Raw genomic sequence first — 23,887 nt, forward strand, 5'->3', positions numbered from 1 at the left:
GCATCCACAAATTTGAAATGGCCATATGCACTACTGTTAGTTCTGATGAGGATGTGAAACATACCTGACAGGAAAACTGGACTGTCGCCGTATGAAATCCTCATGGGCAGAGCAATGAGTTTACCCGTGATTCCTGCCAATGTGCTTGTGAAAATAGCAGATGATGTGGTGTTGGATTACTGCAAGGGTCTGTGGTACTGAAAATTCTGGACCCGTGTTATAAACATCGTCGTATCACAACGATTTTGGTATCAGCAGACCGAGAATGATTAGAATAGTATGCACAAGCATTGTATTCATATTCGGGTAACGAAATCACCCGAATATCAGAGTTTCCGTCCTGAACCCTCAGGTTCCATTTAAACGACAGCCATTTTGTGATTGCCCTCACATAGGCCAATGTCTAATGCTGAAAACGAGTCTGAAGGACACGTACATCTTTGCTGACTCCTCTGTGACCTGGGCAAGCTGACTCCACTGCCTGAAGCCAAACCTGTTCGGCCAGTTTCTTACCCAGTGGCCGAATGAGATTAGTATCAAGGCACAACACATCATAAAACCTTTCATCACACACAAACCATGCCTAATCTTACACGCACCTGTCCCTGTTTCTTTCTTTATGACTTGCTTTACAAGGAGGAGGTGCCTGTTTATATTGGGGGTCCGTTGATATCTGATGAAAGTACTGAGCCTTGCCGGGTAATTGATTGAGGGCTGGACAAACAGAAATATGGGCTTGTCATCATAACCCTGCTATTTCTTTGTAGTGAAAATATGTGAATGGTCAACTGTAAAATAAGGAATGTTTGCCCAAAGCATAATATTTTGTATAAAAGAGAAGGTTAGCTTTGCAAGAGCAGCAGTCTCCTGAGAATATACACCGTGTTGTACTTCTAGGATACCTGTTACTGGCTGCAGCCAATAAACAAGATCTTTGACTTCACCAAGAAGACTCTGTGTTTCTGTAGTCTGAAACAGGAAGGACTCGAAGTCTTAGGGTGTGTTCCCTGGCACCACTGGGTTCTGAAAAACCCAGTACTTCAGGTCTGGCTGATGTGGTTTGCTCTTTCTCTCATCAGGTGGAAGCCAGCACACTGCAACCATCTCAAGATCAAAGCCACAACCTGAGAGCAGGAGATTGGGTTGTGATCAGAAAAAATGTGAGGAAGACTTCCTTGGAGCCCTGGTAGAAAGGGCCGTACCAAATTGTACTGATTACTACTACAGCTGTGAAGTGTGCTGGAGTTCTGAACTGGATTCATGCCAGCCATACTCGGAAAGTACCCTGTCCATTGGATAATGAAGAAGAGTTGTTGAGAGTACCAAAAACTTTCGGACAAACCACAGGAACAGAGAAGGAAGCAGGAGAATGGGAGACTTAATATGAGCAGACCAAAAATAGTGTAAACACTCCTGTGAGAGATAAAGTGGAAGACACACAGGAGAGTGACAGTGAACCAACCACAACTGAGGTAGCAGGAGAGTCTAGTCAGAGGAGGGCTCTCCCAGAAGCAGACGGCCTTGAAAGACAAATTGAGCAAACTACAGACCCAGAGGTAGAAGGAGTTAAGGCAGATCAAAGCCAAAACGATCTGACTCCTCATGAACCAGTCACATGTACATCAAGATAAAATCTTGCAGTACCAAGAGAAGTTACAAGTCCAGCACTAAAAAGAGCATTGACAAAAGGTCCATTGAAACGAGATAAGTGGCCGAAATCACGAGCCAAGATGAAAGAAGCAAATGCCAGTGACAACGATTGAAGAAGAAATAGACACAGCAAGAAGAGAAGACATGAGTGATGGAGAGTTAAATGGAGATCGAAGTTTGAAAACAAAATGAATTGCAAATCAAAGATATGAGGGTCCTGAATGGATGTATGCAATGACAAGTGAATCGCAGAGTGAATTTTTTTCTTTTTGTTTTGATCGAGAAATTCCAGGTCAATACTTTGGCACGTGAAGGACATCAATGAACTGAACTTTGTAAAATTGTGAAACTAAGAAAAGTGCAAAAGAGACTGTTGAAAGTAACTGGAAGAGACTTTTAAATAACCTGATTTGACAATCTGATACACTGATTTTGACCAATTGCCGATTTTGACAAGGTACCTATTTTTGACAAAGTCCTGGAAGAAAGACTGAAAGCTGTAAAATAACTGCTGAAGAAGGTTGAAGATTTTTGTTTTGCTGCATGGTTATAATTTTTCTCTTCTACTTTCTGATTCTTTACAGATCATGAGTAACCACAGCCAACAGGTTAGAAAAAATAGGTGCTATAAGAACATAGGCATAGGTTTGGTGATTTTTGTGCATGATATTGTGTTTGGTGTTGATTGTGAGTATGACTCTTCTTGACAAGATTGTAGCCAACCATACTTCTGCTTTAGAGACAACTACTACACTCACAGAATTAGACAGGTTTAGGATAGACAAGAAGTATTTGCACGTAAACAACTCCCAAGGAGAATGTTCTTCTAATGTTTTCTATCGCTTATTGCGTGAGTATGTTGAGATGATGAATGTGAGAGAATGTTATGTTTGTACACAGATTCCTTCATCAGTGGAGGAAGGAATTACTTACCATAGTTTGCCCCTTACTTATGGAATAAGTTGTAGTCTTTTACTAACAAGAATCTATAACTAGTAATACATTCCGTATTTCTACTCAAATCATTATGTAGTGTTTTCATTTGTTCCTATAGTTAAGTACCTGAGTAGAGTAGCTAAGGAAAATACATAGAATTAGTGAGAGGATTCTTTAAACCTACATTAACTTTTGGCACAGCTTACGCTCACAGAAACAACCTCACATGCTTGCTTACACCTATAGAAAGGAGTTTCTTAGATCAGACTGATGACATAAGAGATGCATTAAAGGAGAAATTAGAAAAGGGCTTAGAGAAAAGAACATTTAGAAATGTTCATCCGTTTAGCGAAATAAAGACACAAGGGAAATTATCTTTGGATGCACAGCACGTAGGGAAGCTTTGTGTATTTAGGCCTAAATCTAGATGTGACACCTTATTTGTGGGAACGAGTGAATGTAGACATGTGTTTTTGTTTTAGAGTAAATGGACGTTCATGTTAAATGGACAAGACCCAGCAATTCCAGGAGTTTATTACATCTGTGGACCAAATGCATATCACCGTCTTCCAAGAGGATGGTATAGCATATGTTACTTGGGGATAGTTTTCCCAAATATTTATCAACTTGAAAACTTGAATAAAGTACCCAAAATGACTGCATTACATCACAATAGACAAAAGCAAGAATCATATTCTGGCATAGTTGGAGACATATTTGGAGCAATAATTCCTTCAGTGGGAGTTATTCTGAATTATTTGAAGATTTGAAAGTTGTCTACTATTGTGGATAATATGCTGACTAATTTTTCAGGAGTCATGATCCTAAAGGATACAGAAACAGCCATGGTAAGATCTATGACTCTTCAGAACCACCTTGCGTTAGACATCCTTTTAGAAAAGGAGGGCAGAGTTTGTAAAATGCTGAACTAGAAACATTGTTGCACATATATACCTAGCAATAGTAAAGAAATTAGAATCCTTATTAACAATTTGCCTAATGATAGCGCAGATCTGAAAGAGTTGAAAGAACCAGGAGTTTGGGAAAAGTTGGCAAAGGTTTTGCTTCTGTGGGAAATTGGCTGGGCAACTGAGAGAAAGGATAATTTTGAAAATATTACAGATAATACTCATTATTATGACTTGTATAATTGGAGCATGGGGAATTTATAAATTGTATCATGTGATTAAATTGAAGAAGTTGAGTAATGATCAGAGGAGGGAAAAAATATACATGGAAAAGTTATTTAGAGAAAATTCGAAAAGGGACAGGAAAAGGAAAATTTACAGAGAAAGCAAATTTTAGGTGAACAAAAATTTGTATGGAATAATGTAAGGCGTGATGACATTGAGTCATTAGAGGAGGGACTGTGAAAGCTGAATTAATTATTAATGATTTTCATTTGTTATGGGTTAAGAATTTGCATAGAATTAAGCTAATAGAAAAAATAATGTGTGACTTGAAAAATGTGCCCACTTGAGTGGCCTCCATATATATACATAATGCGTTTAGTAAATGCATATTATTAATAGTGAAGTGCAGATGCAGAGAAAATTGTAGTAGCATGTCATATTAATGATTTCATGCCTTGTATTTGCTTTGTTTACTATAAGCCCTAGGTTAGCGAGGTTTGGGCCTAGTCTGCACAACCTCATATTAAGCTGCATTGACTAATAAAATAGTGGGAAATGTACGACCTGAGATTTAATGCTTCTATTGTTCGCACTGTGCTGACCAAACGTTTAGCAAATGTTTTAGACTTTCTCATGAGAACCACTGCTAGAATGTCTTGTATTAGAAATTGCAACTTTGTAAAGTTTGATGCGTGAGACAGCGATGTTCCCAGGAACCAACAATGTGCACTGACTGGAGTACAAATCGTAACAAGAAGGTTACCCGACAAGTGTGACGATGGGAACAGAAGAAAAGGAGCCAATCAGCGACATGTGAAAGACAGTTTAGTTATATCTTAGATTTGAATATTAGTTTCTATTGGACTAACTGTAAACATACGATTTTCTGACCAATGACAAGGTGGGAAGTTTCTTTAGGAAAGTCTATCTTAGCCTGACTGCACACAGGAGAGAAATGATTTTTTTTCTATTCTGACTTTACCCGTAGTGGTTCTGTTTGAGGAGCTGAAAGAGTTTCTGATGACTTTACTTCTAACTTTGACTTTATTGTTTATGTTTTCTAATGCTGAATACTGATCCCTTAGATATTGTGCTTAAATGGTTCAGATAGCTTGGAATACCCTCTGCCTGAACCATTCCCTTTCAGTGCTCCCCTGCTGAAACTGACCAGACGGATGTCCAACTGAGAGAAGAGAGCAGCTTCTAGCAATCACAAATATGTGTCTGTGTATTCATTTTAGGTTTCATGAGGGCCTAGGGTCCCCAACACTACACCCTTCAGGGAAACCCACAAGCCCAAGGTACCTCTAGAATACCCAGGATGTTGGGATAAAAGGACGCAAATTTGATGTGGATACCTCATGTAGAAAAGAATTATTGGAATCCTAAGCGCAAACTACCCCAATAGCCAAAAAATAGGCTGAGGAGGGGGATGAATAAGCCTCAGCAGCCAAGGGAGTTAAATAGCGAAAGGTGCATAGAAATACCGGATTGTACCCAATCGTGTGCAAGCTTGTTATGTTGCTATGTTATGTGACGTCAAGAGGGTGTCTTCCAATAACGTGCCAACGGGGTGGGCGAAGCTTTTATGAAGGGTAGTATTTTTCTATACTTGTGAAATGTGCACTACGTTTAAACGGTTTTGGGGGGCGGAGCGAGACTGGCTGAGTCTATGTAAATTGAGAGCTTACCAATGTTATTGTTACTTGTTACGTGCGCGAAAGGTGTTCTTTCCAATGACGACTGGCGAGCGTTTCTTTGGTTAGCAGAGATGTTGTGGGCGGGACTTCTGCCAGTTTCATGGGACAGAGCATGGTCTACGAGTGACAAGATTTCTGGCGTATCGGGCGGAGGTGGGCGTTGTTCTCTCCGGTGCAAAGGCGGGGCTGGCCAGTGGGCGGATTTGTTCTCTGGAGGCTGCTGTATCTCTGACTCTGAATTCAGTCAGTTTGGATCAGGCTGTCATTTGCGCTGGACGATGGCTTCTCTTGCGGCTGCAGCGACAGGCACTGAGCGAAGTGTTCTGGTAAGAGTGCGAGGAGATGGGGCTCTTCTCTGGGTGACTATACATCCTCATTAAATGTCTCCTTGTTACATTTTTCTCCAACCCAGCAGCCGATTCCATCCCGGGAATTGCCTATTATTGGGGAAACAGCCGTGCCGAAGAAACCATCCCCTTGGCGTCATTAATAAGTCCCCTTCCCCGAGTAGGTCCGAGTGGGGGTCATGCATCAGAATTAGAAAAAAAATGGCGCCCCCCCTTATGGTATTAGCTGCTCCTACCCAGAACCTGATTAGGATACAACTGTGATGGCAGTGGTGGGGATTCTGACGTCCCCCACCCCCTTTCCTTAATTCTCGGTCTTTCTTCGACTCGCCTCTAGGCCTTGCACCTGATGCCATGGTGCTTCTCGGGCTTTCTCAGTGTAGTACAAAATCACGTTGTCTTCGTAATTAGTAACTCTGTGTAGGACGCCCTTAGAACGGACACACGTTGTATGAGTGACTCTGCGTCCCTCCGCTACCTGCCGACGCGACCACTGTCTGTTATGTATGTGTTTCATAAGGATGCTCTTAAAGGTTAACAAATTGTAGCTTGAAGACATACAGAATGTACTGAATAATTCCAAACTGAGTATCCAGTTGAAATAATTGCACGTTTCTGAACGGGGCTTGTGATTTTAAACACAACATTTTATAGACCCTATTTGAATTATTTGAAAATAGGTAAGGTTTTGTTTCCAATGGCAGACAAATGTATTCTTCTTCGCTCCCCACATTCATCGATCCATCAGTTGAGGATATTAACATCACCACTGAAATTCTTACGTGCTTTAGTGCCCCATATAGCTAAAAGTAGCTGTAGGTAATACCCATTTTTGTTTGAGAATAGTCTGGCTCTGTGTTCCTCTCATAGCAGAAACATTTTAGTAACCTTTGATCCATGTGATCTAGAAATAGATATGTGTAATCCGTGAAGCAGATGGCAAGCCTGGTAAAGTGTGATAAGTTCATAACTGTACGAAATGGCCATAGAGGTAACTGACAGTGGAAATGGTGAAAAATATTATTTTGGTAATGCTAAGCAGCTTAGACTTTTGTATGCTAGCTGCTAATTTCCTTGTATGGCTAGAGGTCAAAGTGGGTATGATCTATTGGAAAACCTCATTTCTGAGGTTTTTTTGATCTTACAAAACAGTTCCCGGACGGTTTGTTAGAACATCTGCTGTTCCAGAATGAATAATACCAGTCTTGGTGGAAGTCTCCTATACTGTCAAGGCGGAGAAGCAACATACATCCAAAGAATACGTACAGCTTTTCTCCAGTGTGCCTTTTATATGAAAGAAACTAACATGGGTGCAATTGATTAATCAAAAAATCTGAAGGCTTCTTGAGGGCCAATATAGGCTTCTAATGATTGCGTCATTTGAAGCTTCATGGTGACAGTTATTCATTTTGAGGAGTACTGTAAGTGTGTTACCGCTCCTGGAATGCGTCTTTTCAGTGGAAACCTCCAAAAATGTTTGCAATAGGTGCAGTCTGATAACTGTTATTAAATGTATAACGTGAAACTACTTTCAATCAATCAGTAATTTAAGCGTGCTACTCACCTGGTGGGGTGTCAAGGAACTCTGGGGGTGGGGGTGCTACTGCTCCAAGGTCTTGAGACGCTTCTTGAAGATCAGGAGGTCCTGGGTCAGACGTAGGTTGACAGGGAGGGAGTTCCACGTTTTGGCGGCAAGGTGGGAAAAGGATCTGCCACCGGCTGTGGTACGGTGGACGCGGGGGACAGTGCCAAGGTTGGCGGAGCAGAGCTGGCGTGTCGGGATGTGGAAGTTGAGACCCTTGTTGAGGTGGGCAGGTCCGGCGTCATGGAGAGCCTTGTGGGTGTGGATCAGGAGTTTGAAGATGATCCTTTTGTTGACATGGAGGTCTCTGAGGTGGGCTGAGATGTGTTCGTGACGAGGGAGGTTAAGGATGAGTCGTGCTGATGCGTTCTGAATGCGCCAAAGTTTTCTCTGGAGCTTGGCCGTTGTTTCCGCGTAGAGTGTGTTGCCGTAGTCCAGTCTACTGCTGACGAGGGCATGGGTGACCGTTCTTCTGGTTTCAATGGGGATCCATCCGAAGGTCTTGCGAAGCATGCAGAGGGTGTTAAAACATGAGGGTGAGATGGCGTTGACTTGCTGGTCCTGGTGGGCGATGACTCCAGAATGAAGCTGAGGTTGCGTGCGTGGGTGGTGGGTGTTGGAGCGGCTCCTAGGGTGGCAGGCCACCAAGAGTCGTTCCATGCTGATTTGTTGGAGCCGAAGATGATGATCTCGGTCTTCTCCGAGTTCAGTTTGAAGCGGCTTGCCTCCATCCAGTTGGCAATGGCGTGAAGTCCGGTGTGGAGGTTGGTCTTGCCGGTTGCGGGGTCCTTTGTGAGAGAGAGGATCAGCTGTGTCGTCCGCGTAGGAGACTATGCTGAGGCCGTGGGATTGGACGAGGTTGGTGAGTGGTGCCATGTAGACATTGAAGAGGGTGGGGCTGAGAGATGATCCCCAGGGGACTCCGCAGATGGTCTTGGTGGCTTTTGACATGAACGGGGGGGAGGCGGACTCTTTGGCTTCTGCCAGTGAGGAAGGATGTGAGCCAATATAGGGCTCTGTGGTGGATCCCGCCTGTGCAGAGTGTGTGGTGACAGACGGTGTGGAAGGCTGCAGAAAGGTTAAGGAAGATGAGGGCAGTGGTTTTACCTTTGCCGAGCCTGCTCCTCATGTCGTTGGAAGCAGTGATAAGAGCGGTCTTGTGCTGCGCTTCTTGCGGAAGCCGGACTAGGAGATGTCGAGCAGGCTGTTGTCTTCCAGGAAGCGAGATAGTTGGCTGTTGACTATCTTCTCGATGACCTTCACAGGGAAGGGCAGTGGGGAGATGGGGCGGTAGCTTTTGAGATCTTCGGGGTCGGCTTTGGGTTTTTTGAGCAGGGCGTTGACTTCGGCGTGTTTCTAGGTGGCAGTCTCTAAAGAGCTGTTGTTGATGGTCCGGAGCTGGGGAGCGATTATTTGGCTGGGTTTATTGAAGACGTGTTGGAGGCAGGGGTCAGCGGGTGAACCGGAGTGGATGGTGCTCATGGTCTTGGTGGTTTCCTCATCGTTGGTGTGGGTCCAGGCACTCAGGATGTTGGTGAGGATGGGTGCGTTGGGGTTGGAAGTTGTGGTGGTGGTGGTGGGGGTCGGCGGTTCGAAGCTGCCATGGATGTCTGTGTTCTTGCGGTGAAAAAAGGTGGCAAGGGAGTCGCAGAGGTCTTGCAAGTGTGGGGGGTCGGCAGAGCAGGGCTTGGGGTTGGTGAGTTTCTTGATGATGCTGAATAGCTCCTTGCTGTTGTGTGCTTTGTTGTCAATTCGTTCCTTGTAGAAAGATCTTTTGGTGGTACGGATGAGCTGGTGATGTTTGCGGATGGCAGTTTTGAGGGTGGCATAGTTGCTTTCTGTTTGTTCTTGGTGCCAGATCTTATTGGCTTTACGGCATTCCTGCTTGGAGGTCTGAAGTTCGGCGGTAAACCAGGGAGTTTTCTTGCTGGTGCGGGTATTGGTGGTTTTCCTAAGTGGAGCGAGGGTGTTGGTGCAGTTGTCGAGCCATTGCTTGAGGTTGAGGGCGGCGGTGTTGGGGTCGCTGGTGTTGGGTGGCGGGGCGTGGGCGAGGATGGAGATCAGATGGTCCTTGGAGATCTTGTTCCACTTGTGGTGAGGGGTCCGATGCTGGTGGTGGTTGGCGGTGGGTTTCTGGAAGGCGAAATGGACACAGCGGTGGTCGGTCCAGTGGATTCGGTGGTGTGGGTAAAGGTGATGTGGCTGCTGGTGGAGAAGATGGAATCGAGTGTGTGACCGGCTGAGTGGGTGGGCGTTGAAACTAGTTGCTTGAGGCCGAGGTTGTCGAGTAGGGCTGAGGAGTTGCTGTCGCCAGTGTTCTCCAGGTGAAAGTTCACGTCGGCGAGGAGCATGTAGTCCATGGAGGCGAGGATGTGGGTGCTGATTGTGTCGGCCCTGGCGTCGCAGAATTGTGGGTGGGAGGCCGGGAGACTGTAGACAAGGGTTTCTCTCAGGGTGGTGTTGACGTAGATCAGGAAGTGCAGGTGTTCTGTGGCGTCTAAGGCATCATGGGTGTTGGTTGAGATCCTGATGGTGGTCCTGGGGACGATGGTGATTCTCCCTCCTGGTTTGTTGGTGCGGTCTCTTGGATGATTTTGTAGCCCTCAGGAATGGCTATGGCGATGTCCGATTCCGAGGAGGGGTTCATCCAGGTTTCTGTGAGGAAGGCGATGTCTGGGGAAGTTGATGTGAGCAGGTCCCAGAGTTCGACGGCGTGCTTGTGGACGGAGCGGGTGTTGATGAGGATGCAGCTTAGGTGGTTGTTGTGAGTGGTGTTGTTGTGGTGCTTGGTGGTCTGAGCGCAGGTGAAGTTGCACCTCCAGCACGAGAAGGGTCCGTGGGTGTGCCTTGGGCAGGCCTGGATGCAGGCGGTGGGACGGCCAGGGTTGAGAGCGAGGAGTTCGTTGGCAGTGTAATGGTGTCTGGTGGCGTGGGGAGCGCGTGGTCCAGGGCGACTGGTGCTGGGCATGGTCCGGGCGCAGATGGGCTTGCCTACTGCGGACCAGCGGCGCTGCCGCCATTGGCGAGGTGGAAGGGAAAAGCAGCTGGGAAGCGGTGGGCAAATGGGGGGCGGGGACGGAGCGGGGAGAGCGAGAAATTCATCAAGAAAGGCTGGATAAGGAAAAAAGGCCCAAAACGGGCGGCAGAAAAAGGCACAGGAAAGGCACAAAGGTGCGACAGGCACAAGGCACAGAAACTGCACTAGGCGCAAAGGCACAACCAGCCCGAGAACGGTACAGATATAACAGCTAATACAAAGGCACAACGAAGAGGAGAAACGGCACAAATTACAAAACTACAGAGTACAGGACAGACACACAATACTTAGGGCAAACACTAGACACCAGGGATTAGGCGCAGGCGGGTGCCTGTGGGTAGTGCAGGGCCTCAAACTCGCAGCAAGGGTGGGGTAGGGGGCACAGAGGCAGACAGGAGGAGCTGCGCGGCGTGTAGGGTGAATCCTGGCCTTACATCAGGTCAGGGGTCACTCTTAGCACCGCGCAGCGGCTGCCATTAAGAAGGGGAGGTGGGAGGGAGGAGCAGCTGGGAGGCGAGGAGCGAAAGGCAAATGGGGGCGCGAGGGAGGCGGGGACGCATCGGCGGGAGCGGGAAGAGCGAAAAATCTGTGACATTCGGCGAGAGGCTGAATAAGGAAAAGGGCACAAAATGGGCAGCAGAGAGCAGAAAAAGGCACAGGAAAGGCACAAAGGCGCGACAGGCACAGAAACGGCACTAGGCACAACAAGCACGAGAACGGTACAGATAATACAGATAATACAGCTAATACAAAGTCACAACAAAGAGGAGAAACAGCACAAATTACAAAACTACAGAGTACAGGACAGACAAACAATACTTAATGCAGCCACTAGACACCAGGGATGAGGTGCAGGGGGGTGCCTGCGTGTGGTGGAGGGCCTCGAACTCGCAGCAGCGAGGGCAGGGTCGGGGGCACAGGCAGACAGGAGGAGCTGTGCATCGTGTAGGGTGACTCCTGGCCTTAAGTCAGGTCAGGGGTTACTCTTAAGTAGCGGGCACCATTAAGAAGGGGAAGTGGGAGGTAGGAGCAGCTGGAAGGCGGGAGACGGGGAACAGTGGGCAAATGGGTGCGGGCTGCAGGGGAGGACGCAGCAGCGGGAGCGGGGAGAGCAAAAGATTTGTGAAATTCCGAGAGAAAGGCTGAATAAGGAAAAAAGGCACGAAACGGGCAGCAGAGAGCAGAAAAAGGCACAGGAAAGGCACAAAGGTGCGACGGGCACAAAAGGCACAGAAACAGCACTAGGCACAACAAGCGTGAGAACGGTACAGATAATACAGCTAATACAAAGGCACAACAAAGAGGAGAAACAGCACAAATTACAAAACTACAAAGTACAGGACAGACACACAATACTTAATGCAACCACTAGACACCAGGGATGAGGCGCAGGCGGGTGCCTGTGGGTGATGGAGGGCCTCAAACTCGCAGAGAGGGTGGAGTCGGGGGCACAGAGGCAGACAGGAGGAGCTGCACGACGTGTAGAGTGAATCCTGGCCTTAAGTCAGGGGTCACTCTTAGCACCACGCAGCAGCCGCCATTAAGAAGGGGAGGTGGGAGGGAGGAGCAGGCGGGGAGCGGTGGGCAAATGGGGGCAGAGCCGCAGGGGACGCAGTGGCAAAATCGGGGAGAGTGAAAAATTTGTACAATTCAGCGAGAAAGGCTGAATAGGGGAAAAAAGGCACAAAACGGCCGGCAAAGAGCAGAAAAAGGCACAAAGGCGCAACGCACAAGGCACAGAAACGGCACTAGGCACAACAAGCACGAGAACAGTACAGATAATACAGCTAATACAAAGGCACAACGAAGAGGAGAAACAGCACAAATTACAAAACTAGAGTACAGCACAGACACACAATACTTACGGCAACCACTAGACACCAGGGATAAGGCGTAGGCGGGTGACTGCGGGTGGTGGAGGGCCTCGAACTTGCAGCGAGGGCACGGAGGCAGACAGGAGGAACTGCACGGCGTGTAGGGTGAACCCTGGCTTTAAGTCAGGTCAGGGGTCACCTTTGAATATTGAAACACTGAATGTTGTGCAGCAGCGTATTTAGTACTGTTTGCAGCCTGTCTTATGCAGTGTGTATTATATTTTCTTAAGCCAGCAGCCTTTCTTGCACTGTGTGTAATATTTTTGAATGAATGACTTGGTTATCCACAGTACTTTTTGTCACAGGGTGGGACGTCGTAGCACCATACATACGCACATCACTATTCCTAGGGCTTTAAGTGGGGCGGATCTTGCCCGGTCTCAGATCCACCATTCATTTAAAAGCATTCTTTTAATGGTTGCCTATCTGGTATTATATTAATGTGCTTAACCTTTCAGGCAAGTTTTTCAAAAAGAAAAGTTCTGAATTGCCTTCATTAAAACAACATAAACGTATTCAAACTTTATCCTCTTAGACGCAAAATTACAGTAGTCCGCAATTAATTTTTTGGTGCTGCTTGTATATGTCCTCTGCTCCAGAACACCTCAGTTGAAACTGTAAATGATGCTGTGTACCACTTCGTATACAGAATAGCCGTGCACACTTTTAGGGCAAATCCCAAATAAATCTATCTCAGGTCAGTGTTTTATCTTTGAATATGAATATTTATTAATTTATTTTAAAGGTAGGTCTCTTCCATCCACAATAATTTGATCCATTAGACATGTAAATAATAAACAATGTAAATTTACACTAGAAAATCATGGCAACGTTGTACCTGTCGTAATCCTAGTAATGTTTAATACTCCTCTCCAATGCATTTTGGGCAGTGGTTTGCCCTTCTTCAGGGAGAAAGAAATGCCAACAACATTAGTAGTAGGAGGGGATACCTTCCATCAAGCTTTTGACAGGTACCACGCCCGTGCGGGCGCAGGCCCTGACGTAGGCAGTGACGTGGGTGCCCCCGCCACATGCTGATGCAGGCCCTGACGTAGTTGAAGGTGTGTCACATGGTTTGTGACATCATGGTGTCACATGTTAGCCCTATGCCAGGGTCCTAGCCCCTTGTGTTTAGGTCTATTGGCTGTGTAAAAATGAGGGCCTTGGTGGTGTGCAACCTGTTCCAGAGCCTAAGATTACAGGTCTGGACATATCAGACATTCAGGACCAAATGGCTGCTTGGGGGCCTCCTCACAGGGCAGAGCATTGGGAGTGCAGGCCAAACCTCCTCACTGCTGGCTAATCCAAAAAGAGGGGTGGGCAAATGCTGCAAAAGCCGTGACATGTGATTAGCACCACGTGTAACCCCAGCAGCGTATTAGAGCATCACGGAGAGCATGTGACTGCTATGAGTTGTAGAGGTGTACGCCCTTTTTGAACCATAGAATACGTATAAGGAGTCTGTTAGAGCAGCATGCCAAACCGTGAACCACTGCTGAAATAGGTTGTCTAGGCAATATGAAGAGATACAATCCGCTCACCAGAAAAGCCACGACCTCAGGAGCCCAGAACCCATCAATAGACATTATCGGACCCTAGCACCTCTTGTGTTGGATGAGAATGCACAGCACACTGCCCCTAAAGAAGGGTGTTCCGACGTTACGGTGTTGCAAGAGGAACTTTGCCAGTGGCTTGAAAAGCTCAGCCTCAAGGATTTGCCGCAACTTGTATCCCCCATCAAGGTTGATAGCAGCAACAGTGAAGCCTCGAAAGAGGAATTAAGTGATGCAATTAACTTCAACGACACTGAAGAAGGTGTAGCACCACCAAATTCGCCAATCTACGAAGACTTGGGCTTTCTGGAGGACCCCGATCCAGAGGCAGTCGTGGTACAGCCGACAAATGTAAATTCCGAAGTCACTTATACACCAATGGACCAGTGCGACTCAAGATTTCAGAACAGCCGCTGAGTGTAGCGAAAATGCTGAGGTTAGTAAAAACTCTATAGACAATTATCGTGTATACGGCAATATCATCCTTTTAACTAATAGTATGTCTTTTGCTTTCTGTTTGAACCGTAGAAAACAACGACAAAAAGAGATGCTCTAAAGGGGTCTACGCCAAAGGTTAACAACGTAAATTTTTACTGCTTATGCTGTTCTAGACAGTCTGAAAGTATTACAAGCCAGAACAAAGAGCAGCGTAAGAAATGTGTCCGCACTTACAATAGCACCGATTTTGAAAAGGAAACGCCGGGCGCACCCTACGAAGCCTTATGGCCTGTTAAAGGTTTTGCAGTGACCGTTGTGAACACATGTTAAACGTGACTATTATAACCTGTGTTGCGGGCCTAAAATTAATGAGCCACAGCAGGAGGCTCACAACTGTCTATACGAGTCGTACACTGCAAGAACAATTCGACACATATGTAGCTGGTTAGACCCACACAAGGTATATAAGTTGTTACGGGTGGTGTACGGGTTGTCAGCTGTGAAGAAAGGTGTCCACGTCGATATGATTACGGTCTTGGCAGCAGCGGTCCATAAGATCCAATACGCTGCTGAGCCCTTCTCAAAACTCGAACGTATGCAGGGGCTGTGTACCTATTTTGACAAAAGCTTGATAGGAAGGGTCATAGAAAGAGGAATGTGTGATATTTAAAAATAGAAGAATGAGGACTTTAAGCCCTCCAAAAGTTGTTTAAAAAAAAAAAAAAAAGGTCGTGGATAGCAGACCATAACGGTGTTACTTAACGCTACAACTTACTTACTTTTTCGACGACAATCAGAGTGTTTTGGTGCAAGAGGTCTATGAGTTACATCCAGGCTACATCTTTATCGGGAGATTGATATATGTGCTGGTTAAAGAGAGAATAGCTGAAATACACCCTGTGACTCTGCGTTATCTGAACATTACGGAACCTCCGGCTACGTTGCAGTGCGACAGCCCTGTGGGTGTCGCAAACTGGTGTATTAATGCATGGCTACCCGCAGCGGATAAATACTGAAGCTCGGCCTAAGACCATGCGCATGAGTTAAGACTTTCACCACTGAACGGGCTACACTGTGCTTTGGAACTCCTGACTGAAGATTATTTCACAAATAAAGGTCCTGTATTGTCCGATCTAGAACTGTATGAACTGTTGAATGCTGTCAGTGTCCAGAATTATAGGCGGGGGAGCGGGAAGTCATGTCTAGAGCTATTGAGCGTATAGCTATAAAAATATCAAAGCTTGTGACGCTGGGACCTAGTAAAAGGAACTGCTCTGAGTAAGATGTATCATACTATGTTTGCGTCGTGGAAAGGCGTCCAGCAGTGCCGACAGCTATAAGCTATGTACCGCAAAAAATATCAAGTACACGGTGTTTATGTAGTGCTGACCCACTTTTTTTGTTTTTTTTGTTTTTGTTTAATAAAATGACCTTGGTTGCGGTGTGTGACAGCATGATGGGACTGCTTTAAGGAAGCTTTATTACGATACACAAGGGGTTTGAAGCTTCAGAGGCTCCAAAGCTCTATTTAGAAAGGCTTGAGTTGAAAATGAATCTGTAAACCGATCAAGGGTGAAGACTTGGTTAGCTGGGGAAGAGGCGTATTCACTCCACAAACCAGCCAGGAGAAGTTTTAAGAGGAGGGTCACAGTTGTTAGCGCGCAGCTAGATTATCATTGGCAGTCTTAAAGATCTACCAAAACATAACGGCGTAATGTATATATTAACAGTCATTGACGTATTGTCCAAGTACGCCTATTCAGAGGCGTTAAACGATAAAATTGGTACCAGCATCACCGCTGCCTTTTAAAGACATCTTCGCGAGAGGTCGAGTACCTCAAAAACTACAAACAGATGCTGGAAAGGAATTTTTAAACAAACATTTTCAGGAATTATTAAAGCAGCACGCTGTTCAGCATTTTGTAACGCACACTGAGGTAAAAGCGGTGGTTGTCAAGTGTTTTAACAGAAGTTTAAAATCAAAGATATGGCGATATTTCACAGCCAGCAATACCTACAGATATGTGGATGTTCTAGTGGCTTTTACAGATGTTTATAACGGCAGTTACCATAGGACCATCAAAATGTGTCCCGTGGAGGTAACGGCGAATAATTCGTTAATGGTGTGGAGAACTGTGTACGTAAGTCGTCTCGAGGTGAAGGTCAAGAAACCGGCTTTAAAAGAAGGGGGATCATGTCTGGTTTTCAAAGTTGAAGGGCGTCTTTCACCAAGGTCTACCAACAGACATTTAGCGATGAGATATTCATAGTAGAAAGTGTGGAGCTTAAAGAAAAGGTATATATTTACAAGTTGAAGGACTACGACAGTGAAATGGTAACAGGTGTCTTTTACAACGAAGAGTTACCAAAGGCGCCCTACGATCCGAACAGGGTGTACAGGATTGAAAAGGTTCTGAAAAGGAAAGGCAACAGAGCTATGAGACAGGCGCTGGTCAAATGGCGGGGGTGGCCTGAGAAATTTAACAGTTGGGTTTTGGTCCGCTCGCTGCACGGTGTGTGAGGTCGTGCTGTAAGCGCAGAGATGGAGACCTCACCTTTTTATATTACGCTACCATCCAACGCCTCGAAGGACATGTTCCCTGACAATCAAATTCATAATTATACGGTAAAACTGGCTAAACCGGTGGACCTGAAAGGGTCCTGGGAGGTGGCCCTAACGGAGATACAGTACCCTAGAACATGGAATACGTTTACAAAGCACAAGGCTAAATTTCATATGAACCACTCTCAGGACTTCTTGAGCTTCCCCGTGAGTTTCCCACACCGGTATTACACCACCGTAGCAGTGGTGGTTGATGCCATCAACAGAGCCATAGCCGGCGTTGAAGAGTATACGAATATACATCTGGTGTCGGATAACGTTAGAAGAAAAGTGTTTCTTAAAGCCCCCAAGCTCTATACCAGGTTTACCTGTACCTGTAAATTACAAAAGGTTTTAGGGACCGTACAACATGTGAAAAGACAGGTGGATCCACACCCTACATGCCCCAATATTAATGGCGGATTTTATACACTCTACGTGTATAGCGACATCGTAGAACCTCGGAGGATAGGGGATAGTTTTTCGCCATTGTTGAGATGGGTCCCGGTGAAGGGCGAAAATAACACAATGGTTAATATACAACATCACAAACCCGACCACGTAGCAATTTCCCAAAAACATTTTGACACTATAACCATCATGAACTATGACGATCAGTCAGAGCCGGTGGCCTTTAAATACGGGAAAGTTATTGTTAAGCTTCATTTAAGGCCGCGACGGTGACTATTAGGCAGTTGCAGTGGTCATTATGTAAACATATGGGGATCCCTCTATGTACAGGGACTATTATAGAGTTCAGGCTGGCTATGGAGGACCAGCGCCCTACTTGCAAAGGGCCCCTGTTATGTACGGTGCCGGATTGGGGGGCTTCTTTTGGAGTTTGTTTAGAAGAGCCATGCCATTTTTGAGAAGAGGATCCGAAATTGCAAAACCTCACGTTAAGGCGGCTGCTACGAACATATCCCATGACGTCCTGGGCTCTGTAACGTCTGCTGTCGCCGAGCGCATGAACAAAGAGCCCCAGGAAAGAACTGGATTGTTGTACAAGGCACGTGCGGGTGTTAAAAGGAAGCGAAGGGCTTTGAGGCGTAGGGGCCCGACAGTGCCTTATAAAAAAGGGAGGACTTCTTCGAAAGGCCCACACAAAAGAAGAGTCGTAAGACGGTGGAGATCTTCCAAGAAGAAGAGCCCGCGCTTCAGTGCGAAATATTTTTTACATCCGCTATCATGGCCTTCGTACACTGCGCCTTGGGTGAATGCGCAAAATCTGAGATAGATTTGTTTCCTCGTAAACCCACACAGATCAGCATCAAGAACAGTTTTTTCATGGAAGTATTGCCTTTAGTGGCTCTGACTCGGGCGCGGATAGAGTTTTATGTGTCAGGGTCCACGGATATGTATTTGGATCTCAACAACACTTTGCTACACCTCATCTGCAAAATAACCAAAGTGAACAGCACCAACATCAAGGCTGATGCCCCATCGCAATCATGTTTAATCAGGTGGATATTAGCCTGTGCGATCGACTCATCACGCAGAGTGATAACATGTACGGCTACAGGGCCTACACAGAGAGTATTCTAAATTACAGTTGTGAAGCCCTAGACACACAGCTTTCAGCGGGACTCTTCTACAAAGATACTGAAGCGCAACTTGAGGACACGGCAATGGACTGGGGTAACGACGGTCTTAAAAAAAAGAGCCAGCATCGCTACAGGCAGTAGGCAGTTTGACCTCCTGCGGCACATACATTCAGACCTTTTCTTCCAAGATAAACTTCTAGTTAACGGTATAGATCTTAAGATCAAACTCAACCGCAACAAGGACGAGTTCTGTCTCATCAGCGGTGATGTGGAGCAGTAAAAAACTGGCTATACTGTCCGCGAGCCTGTTTGTAAAGAGAATGAAAGTGTCACTGAGTGTTAGACTGGCCCACGCTGAAGCTTTACAACTATCGAACGCCAAGTACGCCATTGAAAGAGTGGCTCTGAAGATATTCAGCATCCCAGCCGGTACTAGATTAACTCAGCAGCAGAATCTATTTCTGGGGCAACTACCGACATTTAGAAATTTTTTTAAATCTGTATTCCGCCGATGTAGTAAACAATGATGGTATTGCTATGAAATATGTGAATGAAAACACCAGGCCCATGTCGAGCATTGTTAAAACAGAATACGGTGTTTGTCAAAAGTGAAAGGCCTTGTAAAGCCTCTATTTCTACTGACTGCTGTCCACAATTAAAAAAAACATTTTAAACACAAATTCAGACTATGCATTTTTATTCACCCACCACACATTTTTTAAAAGCATTTTAAAAAAGATGACTGACGACTGTTGAAAAGTTAAGTGTTTATTACAAACCAGTTTTCAGCACAAACGTACACCGGTAAAGAAATAAATGAAGTATAAATCTTTTGAGATGTGAACCTTTTTAACAAAACTGTACAACGGTTCAGATTTCTTGGTTACATTAGAGCGGTAACCATGTGTTCATTTTTAACAGTCTCTTTTTATATGTAGAGCGTCTCTGCTCATAGACGGTGTTAGCTGAGCGAAGAAAGGCGACGTCAGCACAGTGGGACTCAGGGTAAAACACCAGGGTTCGGATCTTTCAAACTTTCAAGCCTTCGCTGGTTGTCTGCGTTACCAACGATCGTGGAGGGGATGTTGAGTTCCGCAGTGGCGCATAGGAACTGCTCCCATCCTCTAGGAGTGTTTTGTGTTGATGGGGTTTTACAATACATGACACCTCTGACCAGATCTTACATCTGTGATCCAGCAACTGATTGTCCCTTGTAAACAAGTTCACCCCGGTCGTTCCAAGAGGTCAGATCTTTAGTTGCAGTCACTCTTCAACAACCGCATCCATGGAGACCGTGGGACCCGGGTCTTGAGGGTCTACGGGGTCTACTGCTGGCAGTTCTGTGGCAGGGGTATTCAGAGGCAATTTGTTTTTTTCAGATACTAATTGTTTGTAATACTGTAAAAAGTTTTGAAGGGCTCCTGAGTAAAGCCCCCGCTTTGTCGTGTGGTTTTAAATCGGTTTGGTTCAAAATGGCTTTGATCTCAGCATCAAGACGCTGCGTCTTGTTTCTGCGTATGTCCCAGGTGACGGCGGTTGAAGGGCCCAACTGTTTCAGCTGGTGGCATGGCACAAGGTACATTTTTTTTGGGAGTGCTCCATCATGTCCTCAACAGGAGACCTTTTATTAGGGGTATAGCTATACCCAGCAGCGCCCCTATAAATCCTCCATACTGTTTAACCAGTTTCCTTTTAGAAAGGAGCGATGCCCTTTTATTACAGGACATTACCTTTTAGGGTGTTTAGGGCTATTACTGAAATGGCCGCCACTAAAACATCCGAAGCTTCGCACAAGATGGCCTTTCTTTTCAGGGGGCTGGCTCTGACCAGCAATTTTTAGGAGGTCGAAATTGCGCCATAGCCGCGCAGACATGGTGGTGGCCTTATATTACAAGGTTTAGAGTGTAAATGTTATAAAAGTCTTTTTAATAGGTCTTTTAATAAGCTTTGGGGACTGTTATAGGCGTGTAAGTGACTGGGAAGTTAGAGGCAGAATACCGGGTGCGTAGTTTGTAGTCTTCTAGAGTATTGGGTTTTAAATCTACCAGTAAGTAGCCATGGGGTTCTGCGGTGGCGTCGTTAAACGCTTCCATGAAAAACTACGTGTTTCCAGGGTTGATCTGTTTAGCTATAATTGATATCTGAAGCTTGTCGCAGGGGTTTTTAAATACGACCAAGACTGAGGCGTTGAGAGTTATAGAACAACTGCTTTTACCCTTGTAAAACAAGTTCTGCACGATGTAGCACGTTATCAGATTACTATGATGGGAATATTGAGTAAAAGCCCTCTCGATCTGGGGGTGGTTCCCACCTTCGCGCATGAGATCGTCTACAACGACCATGTTTGCAAGGTGTTTAGTTAACAAGTTGTCGTCGTTAAGATTACTGGGGATGCCTTCTATAAATCGGATGTGTGGGAACTTTAGGGAGAGTTCAGTGTAAAGATCTTGCTAGCAAGAATAAAGCCATACAATATTGTTAGGGGTCTGAGATAAAACACCAGGAGTGTTTTCTAACAGTTTCTTTATAAAATAACTTTTACCGCTATTCAAGAGACCTGCTAAAACGCAGGAGAATGGGTGTTGCAGCCTGGTGTCCATAGCGTTTGGGGTTCGCCACTCTAATGTCTTTTAATAACCGTGTGGCAGTGTTTTGTAATCCTCGGTGAGGACCGGTTTATCAGTGTTTTATATAGCGGCTGTGTTGTAATTTCCCACCATTTTTTGGAGCTGATTATGCTAGAGTGGTTTACGACTATTGCTTTGCTATTTCGTGGTTGTTCGATGCGTAGTATTGCTAACGTTTAAAGTGATACCTTTGACTTTCATGCAAACCCTGTTGGAGGTTTTGTAGCTGTAGGTCTTGGGTCCTGAGGAAGTGTATTCAAGTATATACTCCTCCTTTTTGAGCTCGCTGGTCAAATCCCCTAGATAATCACCCAGCGGAGGATCTTCATCACCCTCTTTACTCACAAAAGAGTCAGTGTCATGGTACAAACACCTATCCTGAAGCTTATCCAACAGCCAGTAAAGCTCTAAACGATCGTTAGCGGTTGTGAAGCACGCTATGAAGATGCTTATATTGTTACACGTTGTGGGGTACTCTTTGGCGTATTTCCAGCCTAGAACGGCCGTCTCATCGTCTATAAATTCACAAATGGACACGTCGTAAGATGGGGCACATAGATACTTAAAAAGATCGTCTGGATCTGTGACAATGGATGTGTTTGACAAATTGGTACGCTGTGTGAATTTTCCCCACAAGGAATTGAGACGGAACTTAGCTAACTGACGTCTGGCTGGGTTAACCTTAATGAACTCAGGTCTTAGCGTAATACCCTCGTGAGCATGGTACTCAGCGATGTACTTGTGCTTCGAGGGTTCATCGACGCACCAGTCGGGTTACCCCGATGCCTCCTGTTTGTCTCTGAGAAACAAGTTGATGTACTCAGAAAAGAGTCGGGTTGTGGTATGTGGAAAGTGCCAAATTTCCAGCATTTTTCCAAAGCAGTACCCTTTCTTGAGGAGGGTTTCTACCTCGATGGTACACCGTGTCCCCTCCAGCAGCCTTTGCTCATCACTATGTCTACACTTGCTAGTCTGTTTACTTTCAGTGCATGTTTGACATAGGGGGAGCGTTAGCTTGCAGCTGACTCTGTACGGAAGCACCGGGAAGTAAAGCTTCCACGGAGGGTGAATTTGACACTTAACGAGGCCAAAGTACTCGTCGAGGGACTTAAAGTTCCTATATGATTCTAGGATGCCCCACTGGGTATAACTTCACTTTGTTCACAAAAGGATACAGACTGGTGAAGTCGTAGCAGTGTACTTTCTCATCCTCACCAGCGACCAGGTGCAGTTGTATGGCGTTTGTACGGCCGCCGAATAAGGCGTTGCGGGTTTCTAATGGTGCTGGTAACTGCAGACTCTTAATAAAAGTAACCAGTTCAGCATCTTTTGTTACCTCGTCTAACCACTCGTGTTCCCAGAGGGTTCTCAAAGCAAAGCCGCTGCTTTCAATCTACTGCGCCTTTGCCAGAGTACGACGATGCAGATGTTCAAACGTGGTTCCCTCTAGCCTATTAAACTCGTGGGGTTTGTAACAACGTGGACACCTGTGGTAAAAGCAGCCGTTGAACTCAAAGGTGGTTGGTACTCTGTTAATTAACGCATACTCGTCTAGGTAGTAGCGGCCCAAGCGGTATTCACCGCCCGGCAACGCATGTTGAATGAAGAGGTTCTCTTTCTCTGAGATGTATATGAGCCACTGAATAGACAGGGTGGAGTAACGTTTCTGTTTACCGTTATAGAGGTCCGGCAGTACTAGAGCAATGGTTTCAGGTTTTATGTGCTGATAAACAGACATGCACATTGAAGCCAGAGTAATGTTCTTAAATGGGTCTAGGTATTCCATTTTTTTTTTTTTTTTCTCTTACGGGATTTGGTTTTAATAATCCTAGGGTGTTTACAAGAGGTGACCCTGACATTTCACCTAATAAGGGCGGGGATCCTTCACAATGTTTTGGGTTGAGCCTGCTCTGAACTTTACCCCTTGAGGCCCTATAAATGCCTATATTCTCTCCTAACTTTATATTTTGAGGCCCTATGGGGGAGTGTTTTAGGTGTTGAGGGTTCTGCTTTTAGGAGTTTTAAACAGTTAGGGGCTGGCTCTCGCAGCTTTTGGGTTTTGAATGCTCTTAAAACATGCAGAGCTTTACTGAGTACATCCTGGGTCTTCTTTTTATATTTAGACCCAAGGACACCAGTATTAATAAATGTGGCTTTTACATTCCCTAGGTCTGTCTGCATGCATAGTCACACAGGTATATTACTTATGTCTACAACTGCTGAATCCCAAGATTGGACCACCTTGTTTCTACACTGTGCCAACCTCTGTATTAAAGCCCTCACAGTAGCTCTGGAGGATGCCAGTATTGCGGCCCTTCTTACCCGGTTTTAAAGTCTTTAGGCATAGTTTGAATTTTAGCTGTTTAACAGATTGATATATTTCTTTTATTTATGTGTCCAGGACTCAAGTACGGTCCGAAGCGCCGTGTTCTGGGTCATTACTTGAGACATTAGATGGATGATTGACATTTCCCTGAGCTGCCCGAGCTACAGGACCCCGGTTAACATTATTACCCCCTTTCTGAATGGATGGACTAGAACAAGTAAAAACATCAGGGCTCCAATGTGAACGCCTGGGGGTTTGGGAGGCCTGATCATCGCTAGATGGTATTCCAAAACTCTGATTTTGTGAACCACTACATCCTATACTGCTGGCGTGGTATATTGAGGAGGAGGGTGAAGACCACTGTGCGCAGGCACTTGGTGTCGGGCTCGTGGTGTCGTATGCTCCAGGGGGGTGTAACTGGTGACATAAGACATGGAGAAGTTAAATGTTGGTCATAATAACTAAAGGTCTTGGATGCCTAGGAAGTGTTGTGGATGGATGATGGCGATTGAGACCCTGTTGATTTCAACCCTGCGGT

At 45.6% G+C, this 23,887-nt stretch overlaps 1 protein-coding gene across 1 annotated transcript in view; it reads left to right on the plus strand.

Moving 5' to 3' along the window:
• The first annotated feature begins 5,464 nt into the window (after positions 1-5,464).
• ROGDI (rogdi atypical leucine zipper) overlaps positions 5,465-23,887 on the plus strand; it is a 590,903-nt gene continuing 572,480 nt past the window's right edge. Inside the window, exon 1 of the mRNA XM_069210699.1 lies at positions 5,465-5,745. Coding sequence (XP_069066800.1) covers positions 5,491-5,745 — 255 coding nt within the window. The 5' untranslated portion in view covers positions 5,465-5,490. The remainder of the gene's footprint in view (positions 5,746-23,887) is intronic.

Source organism: Pleurodeles waltl, chromosome 10 (genome assembly GCF_031143425.1).
Source record: "Pleurodeles waltl isolate 20211129_DDA chromosome 10, aPleWal1.hap1.20221129, whole genome shotgun sequence".
NCBI classification, from domain to species: Eukaryota; Metazoa; Chordata; class Amphibia; order Caudata; family Salamandridae; genus Pleurodeles; species Pleurodeles waltl.